This window comes from Symphodus melops (assembly GCF_947650265.1).
Source record: "Symphodus melops genome assembly, chromosome: 16".
NCBI classification, from domain to species: Eukaryota; Metazoa; Chordata; class Actinopteri; order Labriformes; family Labridae; genus Symphodus; species Symphodus melops.
Genome location: NC_136706.1, coordinates 24,219,894 through 24,246,316, shown reverse-complemented (window position 1 = coordinate 24,246,316; position 26,423 = coordinate 24,219,894). Strand labels below are relative to the sequence as shown.

General features: G+C 40.6%; 1 protein-coding gene across 1 annotated transcript in view; it reads right to left on the bottom strand.

Moving 5' to 3' along the window:
* Window positions 1–26,423, bottom strand: part of LOC306836980 (uncharacterized protein) — a 127,735-nt gene that overhangs the window by 22,139 nt on the left and 79,173 nt on the right. The window contains exons 5-11 of the mRNA XM_079364399.1: window positions 18,388–18,537; window positions 17,279–17,508; window positions 16,955–17,127; window positions 15,108–16,891; window positions 11,068–11,244; window positions 8,980–9,153; window positions 6,390–6,563 (exon numbers count right to left, since the gene is read on the bottom strand). Of these exons, the coding sequence (XP_079220525.1) occupies window positions 6,390–6,563; window positions 8,980–9,153; window positions 11,068–11,244; window positions 15,108–16,891; window positions 16,955–17,127; window positions 17,279–17,508; window positions 18,388–18,537 (2,862 nt within the window). The remainder of the gene's footprint in view (window positions 1–6,389; window positions 6,564–8,979; window positions 9,154–11,067; window positions 11,245–15,107; window positions 16,892–16,954; window positions 17,128–17,278; window positions 17,509–18,387; window positions 18,538–26,423) is intronic.

Below are 26,423 nucleotides of genomic sequence, written 5' to 3'. Positions count from 1 at the left end.
AATATGATGATGAATCTGTCAGTTTCCCTTCACTTCATCGTGTCAGGTAGAGAGACCCTTCAGCGCGTCGTTATCCAATCCATTCCACTTGTTCATATAGAGACCGCCCACGTGACTGAAAATCCAGTCCGTGTTTTCCCTGCGACCTAGCTTGCACTCCTGCAGCGTGTGTGTGTAAGATGAAGTCCACACAGAGCGGCTAGAACAGCGTGAGGAGAAGGACGTGAATGCAGAGTGGATATAAGAAAGTTTTTGAACAAAGTAAGTATTCTTCTCTGCTGCTAGTAATAATTAGTTAGCCCCCAGCTAACAGCACAAAGTCCCATGTAATTAATGAACCAAGTGCTTCCTGTTTGACAAGTAAAAACCTAGCTTGCACAGTTACTTTCCAGCTCTAAAACAACTGTGCTACTTAGCTAGCTAGTTAGTGTGAAATGCATTGTGAAGGCCCTGGTTGTTTATAGAGCTAAGTGTGCACTCTCTTTACCATATACTATCTTTGGGCTGATTTCCTTCCTTCTGGAGCATCAGCTGTGTTTCTCACTTTATGCACGGATGCACACCTGAAACAGGAGCTGAGCTCATTCACTATGATTATCATCATTGGATATTAACAATAATAATAATGATAAAAATACACTAATAATAATAATAATAATCAGTCCACCACCCCATTGACCTGCAGGAGTCAGGACAGAGGAGCACAGGGAGTGAGAGGGGAGAGATCTCTACTGGAAAGGTGAGTCTGAAGGATTTCACAGGATAGAGTCATTAGTGATGCAGACAGTCTGAATATGATGGAACTCAATATGAATATGAAACATTTCAATCAAGGCGCACCATAACAGACTTATGATTGATTAGATAGATAGATAGATAGATAGATAGATATGTAGATATGTAGATAGATAGATAGATAGATAGATAGATAGATAGATAGATAGATATGTAGTGGCACTCCGTCTCTTTCTTCGTCCTCTGTTTCACTTATTGGAGTCAACTCACAGTATTTGCAACGCGAGTGAAAAAACAAGACAACTTTCCTTCGTTTCGAAAGGTTTACTGAAAAAATGTCAAAGTAAAATACAGGTTTAACAGAAGGTCTAACGCACGGTCAAAAAACTGTGTAGCTTCCTTTAATATTTGACTCCAACTGCTGACGTTACATCCGTCACATTTAACTACGCAGTGATGTCACGACCGAAACATTCAGAAACATAAAAAATAACCTTTTCACCATTTTAATGACTAAATTATGACCTTACAAACTATTTTAAACATTATGAAGAAACATGAAATTACAGAAAATCAGATTTTAATCATTTTTAACTAAATATTTGTAATCAAATCAATTATAAGCATATTGGCTCTTACAAGATAGATAGATAGATAGATAGATAGATAGATTGATAGATTGATAGATAGATAGATAGATAGATAAAATATTTCCCTTCACTCCCTGAATCTACTAACGCTTCTCATCCACTCTCAGCAAGCTGACACCTTTCCCCCAGAATCCACCTTGTTTGAAGCATCCGACAACATCCAATCAAATGTCAGAATAGCCCATGAAGAAGTGTGTAATGGATGTTAGCGACGCGAGCCCATACGAGCCACACAAACACCATGCTACCAAAGATAATTACATTTGCGTACAAAAGCTACGAGGTGGTAAACAAACAAAGAGCTGCCAGATGTAGAACATGCAGTTCAAGAATTACAGACGGGGATGCAACAACTTCAAACTTCGTTCAACATTTGAAGTCACACAAAGAACGGTAAGTGGAGGCTAATATTTATTGTGAGTAAATGCATTAGATAACGTTAGCTAAACGGCTAGTTTAAATAGCATTAATTATTGATTATTTGTTTTAGCACCTATTTATACAGTGGTGACATTAAGTACTGCAGGCTACTAATAAACGATACAGTTTACATTACTTGTGCTTACTTTTCCATATCGTGCTACACTATACTCCTACTGCATTACATCTGAGAGGGAAATCATTTACCGTAAATTCCGGACTATAAGCCGCTACTTTTTTCTCACACTTCGAGCACTGCGGCTTCTACTCCGGTGCGGCTAATGCATGGATTTTTTATGGGGGACAATGAGCTTCTGCCGCAAAAACATTTGACTTCGTCACGTCGGATCTTAATATCAGTCATTTTGCGCTTCATGCACGCACCCTCATGATGGAAAACACACGGAGAAATACATATGCTGCAGCTTTCAAGTTAAAGGCGATCGACCTGGCTGTCAAAGAAGCTAACAGAGCTGCTGCACGTTAAGATGACACTGACAGCGACAACAGAGACTGAGGAAGTGAGTAATGAAGTCATTCTGAGGCAGTGAATGGATGGACTTTTTCTTGTGAAATATATTACGGTCATCTTTTTCATCAGCCGTGTTACAGACACCGTCGGCTAGGCTTCGTATTGTAACGGTTCATGTTGTAAAGTCAGTAGTTGATAATGTGTTCATAATTCCGATTATGTGGAGAGTCAGTGAATGCACCAGCGAGAACGTGTTGAGTGGCTGTATGAGAGAACGCTGGGGGAGAGAGTTGGATTGTTACGGCAGGTTATGTGTTGTTCTCTGCTGTAAACGGCGTGGTCACGGCCGACAGTGATCGGGTTATTAAAAGTTATTATTTGAACGCTCTCGTCGTCCTTTAACGTCCGTACGGACGCTACAGTATTTGCGGATGTTACCGGTAACCTACGTCTGTGTAAATAGCTCTTGTTATAGCGTGGACACCTGCGGCTTATAATCAAGTGCGGCTTATATATGTACAAATACATTTATTTACTTATTTTTAGCCGGTGCGGCTTATATCCAGGTGCGCTCAATAGTACGGAATTTACGGTACTTTTTACTTCAGTATGTTTGTCTGACAACTTCAGCTAATTTTCAGATCGCAGTGAAAACCTTGCATTGTGAATTCAAATGTTCTGATTTTGAATGTTTGCAATTTATTTTGTTTTGTAATTAATTCCAATTTCATTAAGTGTTACTGTGGCTTTAAAATATAACTTAACTTCATAATTTTTCCTTAACATTCCCCTCAAAATCTGAATTGTTTGCTTCAAATTTGAAGCTAATTTAGGCGTTGTAGTTTACAATCTAATTATTTTAACTAGATTGGTTATAAATATAGTTTGATCTGCAAGTCATGTGGGCCTGTAATGCATTTTCTGACATCTGTTTAACATGCTTTTCTCTTACAGATATGAAGAATACCAGATCAACAAAAGAATCATAAATGAGCCACAACAGCCGTCAGTCTCACAGTTCATGGACACCCGTGCAGGGCAGTACAGCACAACTCATCCTCAACAGAAAGCAATCACTAATTCAATACTGTCAGACTTGGTTATTGATTGCAACATGCCGCTGTCTATCGTGGAAAACAAGAGTTTTTGTTTTTTCACTGTTTAAAGACTAATATGCAGCAGACTACATGAGACTGCAGACACGCTGAGATAAAGCTGATAATAATCCACTTTACATTCTTTAATCTGTGCCAGTAGAAAAGGCGTCGGCACGTTAATATCATGTTCATACAAAAAAGTTCTTATCTAAACCAAGGCGCTTCAGAGTTTTCCATGTTTTTACACCGTGTCCTAACAGCACGCCAGACGTTTACATGGCGTTGCATTGTTGCATCCGTTCCATATTTCATTGTTTGCTCTGTGAAGTTCAGTTTGTCCTTTCAAACAAAATGACATCTACAGAGCTCTCATATTGAGGAGCTGTCGACTCGAATCACTCAGAGGCTCGTCAATAAACCACTCACCATCAGACCAATGAAGTTTTTCTCAGCTGCTGACACAGGTCAAAGGTCAACATGTCAGTCCAACATACAGACTAACAAGTGACAGAAGTTCGAGTAGAAACACATCACACTGAAGTCTGGAGTCAAAAGAATCATCACATGAGAAGAAGAACTGCAGCATTTCTTGGTAGCTTTTGACCTCTGAACATTTCTAGCAGCTGTTTCCTGTTTGACCTTCCTCTCCTGTAATGTGTGGAGAACAGATTCATTAGAAATATCACTGAAATGAACTGTGAGCTGATTCCTCTGTCAGTCCCTGATGGATGAAGATCTCCTCAGCTTGCAGAGCTTCTCCACACACAAGATGGTGGAGGTTCCTCCTCTGTGGATCATCAGCTGCTCCTCTCTGCTCCACCAGAGTCCTGATCACTCACATTATGACTGAGACCATCAGCATCGACTCCATCTCCAGCTAATGAGAGAAGAAGAGAGATGACAGAAATCAGAAGTTACTGTCATGTTTACATTTTAGATTCTGTCGTCATGACAACCTGTAGTGACCTGGGGCCTGCACCATGAAGCAGGATTCAGGGTCACTTCAGGGTTAACCCTGGGTTTACAGTCCTGAAGGTGGTTCACTTCTAAACTGGGAATATCGCCATGGTAACTGACGCTGCACACCTAACCTGCTCAGGAGCAGGATATGTTGGAGATAAGAGATCAACCTGTGAAAATCTCACTGACCAATCAGATCTCCTGATGGTGGCGCTCTGTGAGCTGATGGAGAGAGAGCGACAAACACTTCCTGTGTCCCGTCTGATTTGACATCATAGTCCTTAAAGGTCATGATTGTTTGTTCCTGATATCCTTCATCCTTTAACAGAGAAAAAGCAGCGCAGCCTTTGAGTTGTTTTGAAGATGTTCAATGATGAAGAGCTTCTTCTGCCTTTGAATGATATCTTCATATGAATGTTTAGTGTCTCCATGCCGCTCTGTTTGTGATGCTCAGAGCTGCAGCTGAACTTCTCAAACTGTTCTCGTCTCCACATGAAAGAGTCAGAGCAACACATTCAGTTCAGAGAAGAAACACGAGTTCTTCTGCTCAGTTCTGAGGTGAACTAACGATGGGAAGGAAATAGAAGAAGCCGTAGTTTGGACATGAATCCTCTCTGATGTTTCTTTGTTTCTGTCTGTTGTCCTTCCTGCATTTGTTCCTGCAGCTGTGTAACTTTAGTCTTTGAGCCTGTTTGTCTTCAACTTCTTCATATTATTCATATAGTTTGTTCACAGTTTGTTAGATATGATGATCTGCTGACTGCAGACTCTGTGATGATTGTGATAGGTTAAATGAAGATAGCTCCGCCCCTTTTATGTGAGCGTGCTCTCTGAAACTCTGGGTTTACTTGTCAGGTTGATAAGCAGCTTCATGTGACTGTTCAGCACCATCTCTTCTGTCAGGGTTAGTGAAGCCAGATCACAGAAAACAAACCCTGAGTATGTTGAACTCTCTTCATAGTGTCCACCCACAAAAGGATTTCTCCAACAACAAACAAGAATCTGAATGAATGAAATGAGAGCTGTAGCCACTTTTAGATTGTATCTTCAATCTGTAATGTTCTCTGCTTTAAAGCATTTGTATTGTCATATTGTGGTTCATGTATTTTAATGGATCCTCATCAAGTGTTTTGGAGTTTAATGTGTTTGTTTACACAAAGGACCAATTAGAGACACGAGCTGGAAACTAACAACAACTATAAACTCTTTATGCAGCTCATCAGTTTCATGCTTTGTATTGAGACTATGTTCAATCACATTGTCCCTGTTAAATAAATAAATTCAAACATGTGGAGGGTTTACTAAAGAACACTGAGAGACTGACCTCAGAGTCTCCAGTCGATAGTTTGGATTCTTCCGAAGATCACGCAGCGGCTTCAGTCCTAAAACCGTCACGTAAATGTTCCAGTTCAGGTCCAGCTCTCTGAGATGGGAGGGGTTGGACTTCAGAGCTGAGGCCAGAGAAGAACAGCTGATCTCTGACAAACTGCAGTAACTCAATCTGAATAAAGAATAAAAGAAGAATCAAAATAATGTGTAATCCAGTCACATGTGTTCAGGTTGTGATGAGTATCTCAACATCACTTTGTCCTGATGAATCAAGTTTTCTCTAAATGATTAGAGGATCATTTCTGATTGTGTATTCACTAAATCTAAATCCTCCAAATGTCAGCTCAACATTCATCCAGCTGTTCATGTGCACAGATGAAGAACAGGCTGCTGATCTCAGTCAGCTCTGTGATCTTACTACATTTATCAAATCACACATTATTCAATCACAAGTCTTCATGATTTCACTTCTTAACAGAACCAGAGGAAACCAGAGGCTTCATGTGCACCTTGTTCAACTTTACTTCACAGAGTCACAAAAACATTTTCACATCAAATCTCTAAATTATTCAACAACTTGGAAAAAAATGAAAAATCTCCAAAATAATTTAAGATCACAAGATTCAAATTCAGACAAAAACTGAAAACATATAAATCCTGAAATGTGCAACAATGGAGGATGTGGATTGAAATGATCCAAATGAATGACACAGTCAGTGATCTGACCTCAGAGTCTCCAGTCTACAGTTTGGACTCTGCAGATAATCACACAGCAGCTTCACTCCTGAATCCTGCAGGTTGTTCTCACTCAGGTTCAGCTCTCTGAGATGGGAGGGGTTGGACTTCAGAGCTGAGGCCAGAGAAGAACAGCTGATCTCTGACAAACTGCACCAACTCAATCTGAATAAAGAATAAAAGAAGTAAATGTAGATGACAGTGAGCTTTATACATGAATGTGTGATGTTGTCCACATGAACACACTGATGTGATCATCATCTGTTCATTCCAACATTGAAGGACTTTATTAGGATGCATTAATACTTTAGTTCTTTCTGATCCTTCTTAGATTCAAACACTCAAAGCTCCTGTGAGGAACTTTCATTACGTGTCTGTTTTGGCGCCCCCCTGTGGACAAAGTGAAACCTCTTCTCTCTTTACTGATCTTGTCCTGTACAGTATTCCCTCACTAAAAACTCCTCCTGCTTTCTTTGAACTCTACAAACTACAAGTCAGTGTGAATCTCTTCTGTAGGAAATGTAAAGAAAGGCTTTTCCACACAGCGTCCTGTGATTCTCCTCATGTGACAGCGAGCAGCTGGAAACAGGCAGACTTTCAAAAGGACTTTATAATGTTGGTGGTCTCATTGACTTTAGACAATCATCAAGAGAAATCCAGATTACTTTGAGTGTGTTTCATCAGCAGATCAAACCTCCTCACAGTACGTTTAAATCACAGAGTTTGTTTTGATATAAGATCATAAAAAACATGAACGGTATGAAAGAGAGGACGAATGAGTTCACTCTGGACCAGTGACATCATCAGTGACATCACATCATCAGGTCATGTGGCTGCTACAGGTGGAGAAGCTAGCAGCAGGTAGCAATTAGCAGAAGTCCCTGGATAGCTGGTTAGCATCAGATAGCTGACAGACAGCAGAGTGGGGATTTCCACACAGCACTTTAATTCTCCAAGACTTGATATGGAGCACACAGAGCCAGGTCTCTACGGCTCTATATTCACTCATCAAACATGAGCAGTGATATAAAGACGTGACCTGCACCAACTCCTCACTGAGGGTCAGAGTCCTCTCACCGTCTCACACACATGAAGATGGATGTCAGAGATCAACAACTCTTTCTATCACACACTCAGAACAGAACAGAGGCTCCACCTGGTGGAGCTGTTTGGTACTACAACAACATTCAGACTGTTACACTCTGACTGATGGAGCACAATGTTGAGTCTGTGAAGACAGAAAACGATCCCATCACAGATTTCATTTCTCTCCTTTGACTCACTCTACAAACTGTTCAGACATTTGGAAGGATCCACATCAACTAAATACATTTTTAAATGTACTTTTAAGAAACAGATCTCTGCAGAACTCTAAAATAGATACAAACTGAAGACAAAAGACATTTGATCAGGAAGTAGAGCCTGCTGGAGGAAGTGTGGGGATCAGGAAGACAATCATCAGCATATCTTTGACTCTTGTCCCGTGTTGGGAAGGTTTTGGGGATTTGTTCAGGAGAAGATTACAAATATTAATATTTACAGAAACGGCTTCATCCACTTCATATTCTACATGTCCTCTCGGGTTGGATGGCGTGCTCTGGTGACCCGTAGGCTCTTACACTGGTACACCTTTATATACAGTAGAAGGTCATTCTTGGTCTGCTTCCTCACTATCTCTGTGTTTTTATCACACAGAAAAGTACTGGACAGTATTCTTTGTGTTCTCAGGACCTTTTCATGCTCTCTGTTCCAAACGCTCAAACAGAAATGAGTAAAAGTGCTTTTGTGTTTTCTGCACCCTCAGCCTGGAATCTGTTGCAGAATGGAGTCCTTGAAGGTTTTTAAATCTAAAATGAAAGACCTGGAAGCAGATTCTACAGGATGCACATGGTTTTAGTTTGACTGCTTGAGCTACTGACTCCCAGATTTGACTCATAGATGGTTCTATCATATTGTTCAATATTGTGTTTTGTAAATTGTCCTTTGTCTCCCTTTGTGTCTGTAACTTTGTGTTTTTGCTGCTGCCTGTCTCGACCAGGTCTCCTGTGAAAAAAGAGGTTCTTAATCTCAATGGGACCAACCTGCTTAAATAAAAGCTTCAATAAAAATAAAATAAATAGTTGGTATCACTCCAGCAGGAATAGAGAAGAAGGGGATAAATACTTGTACACAATAATACACATAGCTGCATGAAAGCAAATAACAGGGAGCTGATTGGATGATAAATCTCCATCGATTAATGCATGGAAGGTAACAGCTGAAGAAGTTAAAGAAATGTAAAGAATCACGTTTAGACTAAGAAACAGAGAAGATGACTTCATGAGTAACTGGAGTAAATGAGTAAAGGAAACGATGGAGTGGAAAAATATAGTGTATATAGATTTAATTAAATTAAGAGAGGACTGAAGGACCCCCCATCCTATTTATTTTCTTTCTTAATTTAATGATCTTTTTCTCTGTGTAACATATCCTCGGTTCTTTATTATTATTTTTTGTATGTTTAAAAAAAGATTTATAAATGTGCCTGGATGAACAAAATATGTGATGAAATTCATATAAATATTACAGTCAGTGATCTGACCTCAGAGTCTCCAGTCTGCAGTTTGGACTCTGCAGATAATCACACAGCAGCTTCACTCCTGAATCCTGCAGGTTGTTGGAGCTCAGGTCCAGCTCTCTGAGATGGGAGGGGTTGGACTTCAGAGCTGAGGCCAGAGAAGAACAGCTGATCTCTGACAACCAGCAGCCCCACAATCTGAATAAAGAATAAAAGAAGTAAATGTAGATGACAGTGAGCTTTATACATGAATGTGTGATGTTGTCCACATGAACACACTGATGTGATCATCATCTGTTCATTCCAACATTGAAGGACTTTATTAGGATGCATTAATACTTTAGTTCTTCCTGATCCTTCTTAGATTCAAACACTCAAAGCTCCTGTGAGGAACTTTCATTACGTGTGTGTTTTGGCGCCCCCCTGTGGACAAAGTGAAACCTCTTCTCTCTTTACTGATCTTGTCCTGTACAGTATTCCCTTACTAAAAACTCCTCCTGCTTTCTTTGAACTCTACAAACTACAAGTCAGTGTGAATCTCTTCTGTAGGAAATGTAAAGAAAGGCTTTTCCAGACAGCGTCCTGTGATTCTCCTCATGTGACAGCGAGCAGCTGGAAACAGACAGACTTTCAAAAGGACTTTATAATGTTGGTGGTCTCATTGACTTTAGACAATCATCAAGAGAAATCCAGATTACTTTGAGTGTGTTTCATCAGCAGATCAAACCTCCTCACAGTACGTTTAAATCACAGAGTTTGTTTTGATATAAGATCATAAAAAACATGAACGGTATGAAAGAGAGGACGAATGAGTTCACTCTGGACCAGTGACATCATCACTGACATCATCAGGTCACGTGGCTGCTACAGGTGGAGAAGCTAGCAGCAGGTAGCGATTAGCAGAAGTCCCTGGATAGCTGGTTAGCATCAGATAGCTGACAGACAGCAGAGTGGGGATTTCCACACAGCACTTTAATTCTCCAAGACTTGATATGGAGCACACAGAGCCAGGTCTCTACGGCTCTATATTCACTCATCAAACATGAGCAGTGATATAAAGACGTGACCTGCACCAACTCCTCACTGAGGGTCAGAGTCCTCTCACCGTCTCACACACATGAAGATGGATGTCAGAGATCAACAACTCTTTCTATCACACACTCAGAACAGAACAGAGGCTCCACCTGGTGGAGCTGTGTGGTACTACAACAACATTCAGACTGTTACACTCTGACTGATGGAGCACAATGTTGAGTCTGTGAAGACAGAAAACGATCCCATCACAGATTTCATTTCTCTCCTTTGACTCACTGTACAAACTGTTCAGACATTTGGAAGGATGAAAAACGGTTTGCTTGCCCTCGAACACATCTGCCACTCATCACCTGTGTCTCACCTTACTGCCTTTCCTGTGATAATACCCGACCAAATGTTCTCATACTTTTATCTCCTATTAAGTGAGATCAAAATGTAACTGTTTCTCATGAAACCTCAAATGCAAGACATTAATTGTGTAAGATTCAATTGGTCTGTGTGAGTATTTAAATGGAAGCCCCTGTCCTTTTATACTGTACATACTATTTCTCATCAAACTATAATAACGGTGATTGCATAAAGTATGTCTGCCATATGTTGCCACCCCTAAAAATTTCCTGCCCCCTCTTGCCACCCCATAAATATTTTTCTAGATCTGCCCCTGCACATAGCAGCATGAAAGCAAATGACAGGGAGGTGATTGGATGATAAATCTCCATCTATTAATGCATGGAAGGTAACAGCTGAAGAAATTAAAGAAATGTAAAGAATCATGTTTAGACTAAGAAACAGAAGATGACTTCATGAGTAACTGGAGTAAATGAGTAAAGGAAACGATGGAGTGGAATAATAACATGTAAATACATTTAATTAAATTAAGAGAGGACTGAAGGACCCCCCCATCCTATTTCTTTACTTTCTTAATCTGAATTTAATGATCTTTTTCTCTTCGTAACATATCCTCGGTTCTTTATTATTATTTCTTGTATTGTATATATAAACAAAGAATTATAAATGTGCCTGGATGATCAAAATATGTGATGAAATTCATATAAATATTACAGTCAGTGATCTGACCTCAGAGTCTCCAGTCTGCAGTTTGGACTCTGCAGTCCCTCACACAGGAGCTTCACTCCTGAATCCTGCAGGTTGTTGTTCACACTCAGGTCCAGCTCTCTGAGATGGGAGGGGTTGGACTTCAGAGCTGAGGCCACGACGTCACAGTGAGTCTCTGAGAGTTCACAGTTAGAAAGTCTGTAGTGACACATAAAATAGAGAAACATGATTTATAAAAGAAGAGTTTGATATTCACGTCTCACATCTGATGATTAAACTGTTTGTCCTGTTTGGTCTTAACTTTACACATCAGTGGAATCTGTCACTGACACAAAAAGACACTGACTCATCACTGGTTTTCAAACCTGCACATTCTTCACCTGTCAATCATTCACTAAATGTGACTGATGAATGGAAACTAATGGAGTTTTATTTAGGAGGACATCATGTCTATGGTGTAAAATCCCCCCTCCTTCTCTCACTCTCCTCTACCTGGCTTTATGTTTCCTGGATGGGCGGAGCTTCAGAGCTGATAAAGGCAGCCAGCTCACCTGCTGTGAACTCTTTGGGAACAATGGAGCTGACTGCATGTGAATGCCTCATCAATCCTGATAGTTTGGACTGTGAGCTTAAAGAGCATATTGCAGGTTAAAAAAAAATTGTAATTAATATTTTATATAGTCTGTTAATGGCTGTAAAATAAGTAGGTTATTTTTTTAATATGTTCTACAACACATAAGTGCTCTAATTTAGAGGAGAAAGTGGCTGTTTTTAGCGTAGCTGTTTAGAACGTGCTTTTTTTCAACAACGCGTCACATGACGTCACATGAGGGAGTCGTGTTCTGTTACTCTGCTTTGATCGGCTTTATGCGTACGTGTATGAATGAATGAATGAAGCCTTTATTGCCCCTGGGGGAACTTGTCTTGCACCGAGAGCATCAAACACTTTACAAACAAACATTTAGAAGGCAGCACAAAAGAATTAAAGCACAAAAAACAGGCTAAAACATGATGAAAGAGGTGTAATGATACGTGGTAGTGAGTGAGAACAGACAGGAGGCCTCCCTGCAATAGTGTGTAACTTGCGCGGTGCACATTCGTGTGCACAGTGTAAGTGGCTTGATTATTCAAAGTGTGTTTTGGTGAATTATTCCCACAACCTCAGAAACCATCGAACAGACACGTTGAATATTTCAGCATCAGACACAAAAGCGTTTCCTTATTAATGATTTAAATCTCTGGTTGTTTAACATCAAATATTATAGAATATTATATATTATAGAATATAATATTATATACGCAGACAGAAAGCGTTTAATGATTTGATCTGCTGGAATCCTCTGTTATATTCTCTAGTTTGTGCGTAATAGACACCGGACAGTCTGTTTTAATATATGTAGTCATACGATTTATTATAAATCCAACTCTGTTGCAAGAGAGCGTGTGTGTGTGTGTGTGTGTGTGTGTGTGCGCGCAGTGGGGAAAGACGGAACGTGCAGTTTGGAAACAAACAGAAACACAAGCTTTACTTCTATCCCATTAAAACTTTAAACTTTTTGTAGTAGCCTAATATATGTGCACGCATTAAAGTGTGGAGTGTGTGCGCTGTTGTGCATGTTTGTGTGGATTACGTGCGCTGTGAACTCACGTCAGGAGAATCCTGCACCTGTATTTTCTATAACAACGTGAGCACTGGGCTGCATCAGGAATAAACAATAAAGACATAGTGCTGCATTTGCACAGGCCGTGTAATCGGGTTCTATGTCACTCTCTCTCTCTCTGTCTCTCTTTCTCTCTCTCTCTCTGTCTCTCTCTCTCACTCTCTGTCTCTCTCTCTCTGTCTCTGTCTCTGTCTGTCTCTCTCTCTCTCTCTCTCTCTCTCTCTCTCTCTGTCTCTCTTTCTCTCTCTCTCTCTGTCTCTCTCTCTCACTCTCTGTCTCTCTCTCTCTGTCTCTGTCTCTGTCTGTCTCTCTCTCTCTCTCTCTCTCTCTCTCTCACACGCACAGCGCGGCACCGTAATACGTTGTATAGATTTGCCGTTTTTTACGAGCAGCTCCCATACAATATAAAGGTGAATGATCGGCACTTGCACCTTCTACAAATAGTTTTTTAATTGATTGAATGTGATTATAAACTTTACATAAGCTGATGTGAACACAGCACGAGCCCATATATGGCGAGCTGACACCTGTCACTCAGCAGGACGCCTGCTCCGGGTCTCTCCTCACACCACAGCTTCACTTCTCTCCTGAGGCCGTTATTCCTCTAATCCTGCCTGTTTCTGCTCTCTATCACATCTAACAGGTTCAGAATAATAAGCCAGTGGACCATTATATGTAAAGGAATACATGTCTTCTTCCTCTTTATTGACGGGAGTGACACTCGGATCCATGATTTTCCATGTTAAACAGACGGGGATTCAGCGGGACTCCCTTATGTTACGTCACAGCTGAATGTGGAAGTAAAGAGCAAAGACTAAAACGTCTCCAGGAGACCCTGTGGGTTATTCATTTCAGAATTTCTTTAAAAACAGTATTGTTAACGTATTTTCCTATGATTAGTTAAGTTTTGTCTTTAACCTGCAATATGCACTTTAAGATGGAAGTTTCCTTTGTTGAAGTCCAATAAGTAGCAGTGAATGAGTTCATTTATTTATCTACTGATTTACTTTGGTTGTGTTTAAGTCATATCTTTAATTCTGTAGTAAGTTTTAAAGATGAACATTAGCCTTTGTTACATCTGATCTGTGACTTGGATTATGATGTGAAGATTGATGACATGTGTTACTCTTTGTCCTCTGACAGAAAACCAGTTAAAAACTGGTCCTTTAGGGAGCGCGGAGAGCTTGTGCGCATGTGTGTGTGTGTGTGTGTGTGTGTGTGTGTGTGTGTGTGTGTGTGTGTGTGTGTGTGTGCGGTGGGGACAACCAGCTACGCTTTCGGGCATGAATCTGAGTGTTTATCTGAAACCTACATCAGTAGCAAAGAAGCCAAGTCGACGTGGAGAGAAAAAACTTATAAGTTATCTCCAACAAATCAATGAGTGGTCGGCTTCAGAACACACAACTTTCTGAGATCTGAAGTCAGTCATGATTGGTTGAAATTGTTGTCAATCTTGTTACAGTACAACAAGCAAATCTACATCTCTGTGCAGACAGAGAGGTATACTGATAGTATGAATGTCTGTGAATACGTTCTGTAGGTGAGGACCAGGTAAGAACTGTAACTTGGGCTGATATTAGTGATGTTTGGATGGTGTCGGTAAGAACACCAGCAGGCTTCCATCTTGAACTCCTCCTTTATTTTGATTACTTGAATGACATTGCAGTTGAACAAGTAGCTGTTTATATCTTGAGGGTGTGCAGAAGCGTGTGTGTGTGGTTGTGTGTGTGTGTGTGTGTGTGTGTGTGAGTGTGTGTGTGTGTAGTCTGCAAAACAACAAAGGAAGAAATCAAATACTGTCCTGCTCAAAGCTCACCCAAATAATATAGCTCATACAAATTAGCCTATGTTATACATATATCTGACAGTGAACTTACTACATACATGTAAATAATACTCTACAGTGAGCAATCATATTAAAATAAATAAATGAGTTGGCACATACCTGATAGCTTAACATAAGGTATGTGAAATCAAAAAATCAGCAAAGAATCAAATGTAGTGAGGTGAAGGATCTCCTGTAAGAACAGTTTATCTGTGATCTACCTGCTGAGATGTTCAGAGATGATGCTCATGATTGATTAGTAATGCCTGCAGAGGCTGGCAGGGGGCGCTCACAGCATCTGATATCTCTCTTTTCAGGGATTAACACTATCACACATTTCAGTCACTTCTTTGGGAATTCTCTCCTGAATGTGTTCACAAAAAACTATCAAAGATATTTATGAACTCAGGACAAAAAGAACATCACGTGTAAAAAAAACTACGACTGACTGTTTCTCCTGAACAATAACAGAGGAACAGTTTTTAGTGAACAGAGAGGATTATGTTTAGTTTATATTAAAATAAGTAAATTAGTACATGACACTGATTTATAATACTCATCACATCTGGACTTACAGAGCCTTCCTGCAGTTCCTCACAGCTGGAATCAGTCTCCATCGTCCCTGGTATGATGTGTTGTACTTCTGCAGGTCCAGCTCATCCAGAACCTCCTCAGACATCTGCAGCATGTAGGCCAGAGCAGAGCAGTGGATCACAGAGAGTTCCTTCTCTGATCTGTTCTCTGACTTCAGGAACTTTTGGATGTCCTGATGGACTGAGAGGTCCTTCATCTCCGTCAGACAGTGGAAGATGTTGATGCTTCTGTCAGGAGAGATATCTCTACTGTTCATCTTCTTCAGGTTGTTGATGACTCTTTGGATCATTTCTGAACTGTTGTCTGTCTGACCCAGCAGGCCTCTAAAGAGTCTCTGGATCATTTTTGGACTGTTGTGTGTCTGACCCAGCAGGCCTCCTAAGAGTCTCTGGATCATTTTTGGACTGTTGTCTGTCTGACCCAGCAGGCCTCCTAAGAGTCTCTGGATCCTTTTTGGACTGTTGTCTGTCTGACCCAGCAGGCCTCCTAAGAGTCTCTGGTTTGACTTCAGAGAAAGACCATGAAGGAAGCGAACAAACAGATCCAGGTGACCGTTCTGACTTTGAAGGGATTTCTGCATCGTTTTATTTAGAAGAACATCAAGAGATGAATCTACATGTGTTTCTCCCAGAAAAGCCTCCAGTACTGTTGTGTTCCTGTTGGTGAAACAGTGGAACATGTAGACTGCAGCCAGAAACTCCTGAACGCTCAGATGAACAAAGCAGTAGACTGTTTTCTGGAACATCAAACACTCTGATTTGAAGATCTCTGTACAAACTCCTGAGTACACCGAGGCCTCTGTGACATCCAGACCACACCGCTCCAGGTCTTCTTGGTAGAACATGATGTTTCCGTCCTCCAGATGTTCAAACGCCAGCCTCCCCAGCTTCAGAAGAAGTTCCCTGTCGGCCTCTGTCAGCTCATGTGGACTCATCTGATGTCCATCACCATACTTGTTCTTCTTCCTCTTTGTCTGAACCAGCAGGAAGTGTGAGTACATGTCAGTCAGGGTCTTGGGCAGCTCTCCTCTCTGCTTTGTGCTCATCATGTGCTCCAGAACTGTGGCAGTGATCCAGCAGAAGACCGGGATCAGACACATGATGTGGAGGCTCCTGGATGTCTGGATGTGTGAGATGATTCTGCTGGACAGATCTTCATCACTGAACCTCCTCCTGAAGTACTCCTCCTTCTGGGCGTCAGTGAAGCCTCGTACTTCTGTTACCCTGTCAACACATGAAGGAGGGATCTGATTGGCTGCTGCAGGTCGAGAAGTGATCCAGATGAGAGCTGAGGGGAGCAGATTCCCCTTGATGAGGTTTGTGAACAGTGTGTTTAACGATGACTTCTGTGTGACATCAGACACAACCTCCATGTTTGTGAAGTCCAATGACAGTCTGCTTTCATCCAGGCCGTCAAAGATGAACAACAGTTTACAGACAGCGAGCGTCTCTGCTGCCACCTTCTGTAATGTTGGATGGAAAACACGGAGCAGCTCAAGAAGACTGTAGCGCTTATCTCTGACCAAGTTCAGCTCCCTGAATGAAAGCAGGATCAGCAGACTGACGTCTTGGTTCTCTGAGCCCTCGGCCCAGTCCAGAGTGAACTTCTGCACTGAGAAGGTTTTTCCAACACCAGCCACGCCGTTTGTCAGAACCACTCTGATGGGTTTCTGTTGGTCGGGTTGAGATCCTGTCTTTGGTTCCTGTTGGTCGGGTTGAGCTCCTGTCTTTGGTTCCTGTTGGTCGGGTAAGGCTTTAAAGATGTCCTGGCACCTGATTGGAGTCTCATGGAGGGTCTTCTTTTTAGAGGCTGTCTCCATCTGTCTCACCTCATGTTGGGTGTTCACCTCTTCACTCTGCCCCTCTGTGATGTGGAGCTCAGTGTAGATCCTTTTGAGGTGGATTCTACTTCCTGTTTCATCACTTCCTTCAGTCACACGTTCACATCTCGTCCTCAGACTGACCTTATGTTGATCTAAAACCTCCTGCTGACCTCTATCTACTGAAAGAGAGAATGATAGAATCTGATTATTGTTTTCAGATGTTTTTGTAAAAGAAGTAAAAAGAGTTTTAATTTCTAGACTTTTGACATTGACCAATAAAAGTCGTGTTTTAGGAGGAGATCACAGAAGCACAAAGGTGTACAGTCTTACTTTGTTCAGTGCTGCTCTGACTGACTGTCTGCAGTCCAGATCCTGGTCTGGATCTTTCTCCACACTGAGGACAGGACGAGTCTCCCGCTGAACCAGACTGGTCCCTGTATGAGGTGATGCACTGTCTGCAGAACCAGTGTCCACAGCTGGTAGAGACGGGATCCTTCAGGACGTCCTGACACCCAGGACAGGACGTCTGCTCCTCTCTAACATGAGTCCTCTTCGTCCCCCTGTGAAGACATGTCTTTAGAACTAAACTGATGGTTGACTGATAGAAAATATAAAGATTTATCAAACACAATCTAAAGAGTCAGATGATCACAGAGAGCAGGTAACGCCTTCTTTCTTCTGTTTGGATTCATTTGATTCAGTCAGACTGAACACCATGTGCAGCTTCTTCACAGTCAGAGAATCAAAGAGTCTGATCCTGTCATCCACTGTTTCACTTCAGACAGCTGAGCTCGGGTTAGTCCACCTTTGAACTCAGCTTAGACGTGGTGAAACATTGTGAATTACATTGTGCTGGATCAGCAGTATCAGGGTGAACTCACTCTAGGTCCAGTTGACCCAACGACTGACCCCCCTCCTCATTCCCCCACTGGCCTGCACTCACACTGCTCCAGGACTAACTGGGCCTGAGCATGATTACCTCTTCTTCATAACATGGTAATACAACACATGCACGGCTTCATGTGAACTTGAAGCGTACTTAGTTTACAACACAGGCAGACTATGAACTAACGTGAGGTAAAGTCTGCGTCCGCACATCAGAGAAGTTGAAGTAAAGACTCACTTTATCATCTTCTCTACACTTTAGCTGTCACACAGACTTTTCCTTTGGCTCTCTGCTTTCTCAAACACCTTCTTACGTATGAGCTCACAGTATCATATCAGATGATGCTGAAAAGACTAAACAGAGACAAGAACAAACTGAAACAGGGGCCGTGCTGAGCGCCATCTTCTGCTGCTAATAAACGTACTAATGAGAAGTAGGAGGATAACGGGCAGGTTCAAAGGTTTGTAAGAGTCCTCTTAGATTACAGCTTTACAAGGTGACTGAACCTACAAGGAAACATGTGAGGAGACAAGGAGTTAGTAAGAAGACTTACTTTGAGTCTGAGGCTCCAGATTCTTTACTGAAGTTTACAACCAAATCTTTGGACCAATCACTGTTCAGAGACAGACAGCTGGGTCCAGGAGACTCTGCTCCGTCCTCCTCTTCCTCTAAACTCACATCCATGATCTGATCTGAAGTCAGTCTGAGAGGAAACACAGAAACACTCACTGAGAGGAAACACAAGAGAAACAGGAAACAGTTTGATCTAACACACACACACACACACACACACACACACACTCTCTCATACACACACACACACACACACACACACAAAAACACCCAACCACCACAGACTGTAAAAAGAATGGACCCCTGTGGAGTGAAGCTTTTATTTTTAGAGCTCCCCCTGCTGACTGGCTGCAGTATAGGTCATAAGTCCCGCCTCCTCAATGATAACAGACAGGATGTGAGTCAAACTGTAAAGTTAAAATACTCCTCACATCATTGTTGCTGTGATCATTAGTTATTATCACTCGAGTGACTGTGAGTCTGAGAGGAAACACAGAAACACTCACTGAGAGGAAACACAAGAGAAACAGGAAACAGTTTGATCTAACACACACACACACACACACTCACACACACACACACACACACACAGACACAGACACACACACAGCTCATATGAATGTAAGTAGTGACGTCATTATAAACTGTCTGTGTTCAGTTCACAGGAGGAAACTGAGAGTACAGAAGTGAAGATATAAAAACTCTGGATAAACACTCACCCCGCTTCACTCTTTACTTCTCTCTTCACTGTCTGTCCGTTTAAAATGGAGTCTAACTGACTGAACACTTTCACTTTCATCGTCCCGCCTCCTCAGACCCTCTCATGATCCTGGATCACATGTTGCCCCTCCCTCCTCCATTTACAGGAAATCAGCTGTGTGTATGGATCCAGGCAGACCCGGGCTGCGTCTCACTGAATCTCTGCTGAGGTCTTTACAGATGGACGCTCACAGATGAGGAGGACGAGGAAGTGGATTTATTATCAAAGCACATAGTTTGTCTTGTTTCATTTTGTTTCATTTATTTGACCTGAAGTCAACGATACATCAGAGCATCACATCAGGTTAGTAACACTAAGGCTATATAAATCACATTATAAACGGACCCGTTTGGCGACAGCCTTCACGTTATGTCAGCTCATCAAGCTGGCACCAGCTGACTATTTAGATTTTCCTGACCGAGGGTGAAACTATGAAATACTGAAGTACTGTAGAGATTTGAAGTCGCCTTCTTCTACTTTACTTTTGGTTGTACATTTGCTTTCTCTTGTACTTTTACTAAACTTTACCCCACTGTATTTATACAATGTTTGTCTGACTACAAACTTTTAACCTTTGGTATTAAAAACATTTAGACTTTGCTGCATTCTTCTACTTAAATAATGAAATAAAATGCTCTAAAAAGCTTACAGTGTATACTAAAATAACTTAGTGTTTCTACTAGGATGATTTTCCCAGACCCAACACAGAAAACGTCACATTACAGTTTAAACGTCTATCAGCCGATCAATAAATGCATTTACATATAAAATGAAACTTTCAGAAAACAAAGATCTTGTGTGTACACTCCCACTGTGGAGCAGAACTGTCAAAAACAACATGTTATTTACTAAACCCTGCCCCTTAATGCAAAGAGAAATACACAGACGCACACATTTCCATCTTTCTTTCACTGTATGATGTTTGCTGCACAGCATGTAGCAGACATGAGCTGGATCAGAACCACTGCCTGCTTTGGCTGAACTGATTTAGATTACTTACCCTTAATGTATAGAAACATGTTTGAAAACACTCTATACAAATGGAACCCGGGTTAATTAATTTTAATATTTTTTAGCCTCTTGTTTTTTTCTGTGCAAGAGGGGAGTGACCTCCGTGAACCTCCATAAATATAAACACTGGTTTTTTATTTTATTTTGACTGGATGTAAACTTTACTATTTTTTTATCTTCCTTAAACATTTAATAACTTCACCGTAAACGATCAACCAATCAGAGCTCAACCCACTTATCAAAAAGATCCGGTTCACGAGGTCACTCCCTCTCATCCCAAACAATCGCCTGGAGAAACAACAAAGCAGAGAAGTTCTGAAGAATTGTTTGTTGCCCAAGACGGGAAAGTGATTTGGTTTTAAACGCTCAGCGGTCAGGTTGTTTTTAGTGATGATGGATCCTATGATGAAGATGGCGAGCTACCCGCAAGATCACCTCACCTCCCCCCTACAAGTGTGGTAGGAAAGGAAACTAACTCTGGATACCCTGAAAGACATCGACTTTTCTTTTTTCCCCTTTTATTGTGAAACAGACCTAAAAAAACGTCTTTCCAGAGCGGAAAGAGGACAATTGTTTTTTTATTTTTTTAACATGTTTTGAGAATACGACAAGTTTTTTCTAAATACAATTATTATTATTTAAACTTACCTGTGTTGGATTTTCTGTTGGTTACACGCACACACCATGGCTCCTTAGAGACTTACCTAATTTCTTCATTTCATATTTTAGTCAAATTAAAACCTTAATATTGAGTCATATTAGCCCACATGTTACACAAACACACATGCTATCAGAAATGGTCTTGTTTAATGAGGAAGTCAAGATAAGAATGGATTTTTCAATAATACAGTAGCTGCAACATATCACAGCGATAACTGAAGGCCACATTGCTGTTCGTCTTCTTTTTTGTTTGTTTTACAGTTAAATGCTGAATTCCAGAGAACAACAACACGACCTCTGGAAACAACATTTATGGCCCAGTTGGATAAACACCTACCCCAGCTGAAATCTGTTTTTCAGCTCAGGGTGGCCACAAACTTGCACAACATCTGAAAGTGTTGGAAGAGGTAAATATGTGAACACAATGTGGAATATAAATGATCTTATAGACGAAGGAGCAACTGAAGAAACATCTTTGGAACTTGAGGATCTGAAAAAGGAAAAAAGGAGTCATCCCTAAAACATTATTCAAGTCATATGTATCTATAGGTTAAAGTTAAAATGGGCTGTAAATATGTAACATCTGGAGTTATAGATGCATCAAGGAGAATTTTAATAATTGTAACCTAATCTTTTCATTTAGGAGACAAGTGAGACATCAGTGTGAGAAGAGGAGCAGTCCTCAAGGGACTTTGCATATACCTTGAAGAAGAGGATGCTCTTCTGATAAAGGACTATATGGTCTTGTTTTTGCATCTGTCTGTCATGTCTGTCTTGTTTAAAAAAATGTTTCCAGATTTGTTCTCACATGTCTTTTAGCAATCCTGATGTAACTCTGATGTCAGCTACAAGGGTTATCAGCACAACAGTGGCAGCCGTGGTTAAAGACACAACTGAACAACAGAATGTAATCTCTGACAGAGATCAGTCGAGTGTCCAATGATGTGTGTTCAACAAACTTAAAGCAGCAACTCAGCAATAAAGAGAGAAAGATTAGACCGCATACTTGGCTGTTCCTGTTTTCTAAAAGTCAACCAAGGAAATTAAATTCATTTCATTTTAAAAGACGGTCTACGTCACTTGGCACATCCAATTAAACATTAGTGCTGTCATTATTAGTAAAGTAAGTATATGCAACTATGTGAGGTTGGAAGCTTTTGGATGTGAAAATCATTACTGTTGACTTTTTCCTCTGCTTTAAATTCTTTTCTGAAGGTTCGTCATAACCTTACAATGACTTTCAAGGACATATTTCCGTGTGTCTGACAGAATTACACTCTTTTAGGGCTTTGCAGGAAACCTGCAGTTTCTGTGCAGCTGTTTTCTTCTTTCTACAACATTTTTGCCGTGTTCAGTTACCGATCCTGCGAGCCAATGGTGCAAACTCAGCCTACCGCAATAATTGTTTTAGGGGAGGCGGCTTCACAGCCAGATAAAAGCCCCATCTTGAAGTTGATCCCCTCGTGATCATTAAAGTGTCTGTATAAATAAATATTATGCTTTGTGTGGGTCACTTACAATACAGGTAAAAGCACAACTCAATATAGGTAATTTAAGGCAAATTTTAAACTGCTAAATAGTTCAAAGAAAAACTCTTCCTGACAAATAACGTGAAGCCTTTCATTTATGCACATCAGTCATAATAAATGTTTTCTTTCTTTTATGTTTTCTTAAAACATACAGGACATCGGAGGAGATGACGTCCTGAAAGATGTGCAGAAACCTCCTGTGGACATTTATGTTATCAACAACGAGGGAGGACAGACGAGACATTCTGATGACGTTGGCATTCATGTTGAGGAACATTGGATCTGAAGCTCAAGCCTGTGCAATGATGCTTGGAGTCATTCATGCTGTAAAGATGACTTACCCAAAAGAGCTAAGATACTACTATGAGTTCATCCAGAAGGTACTGATGCAGATGGAAAGGGGAAAGCTGTCACTTAAACTAATTGAGCTATTATCTGTTATATTATTATATTGAGAGTCATTAGGCCGATTTTAGAGGGTCTGAAGCCTCCCTAAATAATTTGGTGTTTTTATTGTAAAAAAATCTTCTTTTTTAAATAAAAAACCACCAAAAAAATAAATAAAAAACTTTTTCTAATCTACAAAACGTGCTGACAAATTCAATATAAAGTGGCCAGAATATGAGTTTAAATAAATAATCATATAACCTGTCATTATTGACTTAAATATGATGATGAATCTGTCAGTTTCCCTTCACTTCATCGTGTCAGGCAGAGAGACCCTTCAGCGCGTCGTTATCCAATCCATTCCACTTGTTCATATAGAGACCGCCCACGTGACTGAAAATCCAGTCCGTGTTTTCCCTGCGACCTAGCTTGCACTCCTGCAGCGTGTGTGTGTAAGATGAAGTCCACAGAGAGCAGCTAGAACAGCGTGAGGAGAAGGACGTGAATGCAGAGTGGATATAAGAAAGTTTTTGAACAAAGTAAGTATTCTTCTCTGCTGCTAGTAATAATTAGTTAGCCCCCAGCTAACAGCACAAAGTCCCATGTAATTAATGAACCAAGTGCTTCCTGTGTGACAAGTAAAAACCTAGCTTGCACAGTTACTTTCCAGCTCTAAAACAACTCTGCTACTTAGCTAGCTAGTTAGTGTGAAATGCATTGTGAAGGCCCTGGTTGTTTATAGAGCTAAGTGTGCACTCTCTTTACCATATACTATCTTTGGGCTGATTTCCTTCCTTCTGGAGCATCAGCTGTGTTTCTCACTTTATGCACGGATGCACACCTGAAACAGGAGCTGAGCTCATTCACTATGATTATCATCATTGGATATTAACAATAATAATAATGATAAAAATACACTAATAATAATAATAATCACTCCACCACCCCATTGACCTGCAGGAGTCAGGACAGAGGAGCACAGGGAGTGAGAGGGGAGAGATCTCTACTGGAAAGGTGAGTCTGAAGGATTTCACAGGATAGAGTCATTAGTGATGCAGACAGTCTTTGAATATGATGGAACTCAATATGAATATGAAACATTTCAATCAAGGTGCACCATAACAGACTTATGATTGATTAGATAGATAGATAGATAGATAGATAGATAGATAGATATGTAGATAGATAGATAGATATGTAGATAGATAGATAGATAGATAGATAGATAGATAGATAGATAGATAGATAGATAAAATATTTCCCTTCACTCCCTGAATCTACTAACGCTTCTCATCCACTCTCAGCAAGCTGACACCTTTCCCCCAGAATCCACCTTGTTTGAAGCATCAGACAACATCCAATCAAATGTCAGAATAGCCCATGAAGAAGTGTGTAATGGATGTTAGCGACGTGAGCCCATACGAGCCACACAAACACCATGCTACCAAAGATAATTACATTTGCGTACAAAACCTACGAGGTGGTAAACAAACAAAGAGCTGCCAGATGTAGAACATGCAGTTCAAGAATTACAGACGGGGATGCAACAACTTCAAACTTCGTTCAACATTTGAAGTCACACAAAGAACGGTAAGTGGAGGCTAATATTTATTGTGAGTAAATGCATTAGATAACGTTAGCTAAACGGCTAGTTTAAATAGCATTAATTATTGATTATTTGTTTTAGCACCTATTTATACAGTGGTGACATTAAGTACTGCAGGCTACTAATAAACGATACAGTTTACATTACTTGTGCTTACTTTTCCATATCGTGCTACACTATACTCCTACTGCATTACATCTGAGAGGGAAATCATTTACCGTAAATTCCGGACTATAAGCCGCTACTTTTTTCTCACACTTCGAGCACTGCGGCTTCTACTCCGGTGCGGCTAATGCATGGATTTTTTATGGGGGACAATGAGCTTCTGCCGCAAAAACATTTGACTTCGTCACGTCGGATCTTAATATCAGTCATTTTGCGCTTCATGCACGCACCCTCATGATGGAAAACACACGGAGAAATACATATGATGCAGCTTTCAAGTTAAAGGCGATCGACCTGGCTGTCAAAGAAGCTAACAGAGCTGCTGCACGTTAAGATGACACTGACAGCGACAACAGAGACTGAGGAAGTGAGTAATGAAGTCATTCTGAGGCAGTGAATGGATGGACTTTTTCTTGTGAAATATATTACGGTCATCTTTTTCATCAGCCGTGTTACAGACACCGTCGGCTAGGCTTCGTATTGTAACGGTTCATGTTGTAAAGTCAGTAGTTGATAATGTGTTCATAATTCCGATTATGTGGAGAGTCAGTGAATGCACCAGCGAGAACGTGTTGAGTGGCTGTATGAGAGAACGCTGGGGGAGAGAGTTGGATTGTTACGGCAGGTTATGTGTTGTTCTCTGCTGTAAACGGCGTGGTCACGGCCGACAGTGATCGGGTTATTAAAAGTTATTATTTGAACGCTCTCGTCGTCCTTTAACGTCCGTACGGACGCTACAGTATTTACAGATGTTACCGGTAACCTACGTCTGTGTAAATAGCTCTTGTTATAGCGTGGACACCTGCGGCTTATAATCAAGTGCGGCTTATATATGTACAAATACATTTATTTACTTATTTTTAGCCGGTGCGGCTTATATCCAGGTGCGCTCAATAGTACGGAATTTACGGTACTTTTTACTTCAGTATGTTTGTCTGACAACTTCAGCTAATTTTCAGATCGCAGTGAAAACCTTGCATTGTATATTCAAATGTTCTGATTTTGAATGTTTGCAATTTATTTTGTTTTGTAATTAATTCCAATTTCATTAAGTGTTACTGTGGCTTTAAAATATAACTTAACTTCATAATTTTTCCTTAACATTCCCCTCAAAATCTGAATTGTTTGCTTCAAATTTGAAGCTAATTTAGGCGTTGTAGTTTACAATCTAATTATTTTAACTAGATTGGTTATAAATATAGTTTGATCTGCAAGTCATGTAGGCCTGTAATGCATTTTCTGACATCTGTTTAACATGCTTTTCTCTTACAGATATGAAGAATACCAGATCAACAAAAGAATCATAAATGAGCCACAACAGCCGTCAGTCTCACAGTTCATGAACACCCGTGCAGGGCAGTACAGCACAACTCATCCTCAACAGAAAGCAATCACTAATTCAATACTGTCAGACTTGGTTATTGATTGCAACATGCCGCTGTCTATCGTGGAAAACAAGAGTTTTTGTTTTTTCACTGTTTAAAGACTAATATGCAGCAGACTACATGAGACTGCAGACACGCTGAGATAAAGCTGATAATAATCCACTTTACATTCTTTAATCTGTGCCAGTAGAAAAGGCGTCGGCACGTTAATATCATGTTCATACTAAAAAGTTCTTATCTAAACCAAGGCGCTTCAGAGTTTTCCATGTTTTTACACCGTGTCCTAACAGCACGCCAGACGTTTACATGGCGTTGCATTGTTGCATCCGTTACATATTTCATTGTTTGCTCTGTGAAGTTCAGTTTGTCCTTTCAAACAAAATGACATCTACAGAGCTCTCATATTGAGGAGCTGTCGACTCGAATCACTCAGAGGCTCGTCAATAAACCACTCACCATCAGACCAATGAAGTTTTTCTCAGCTGCTGACACAGGTCAAAGGTCAACATGTCA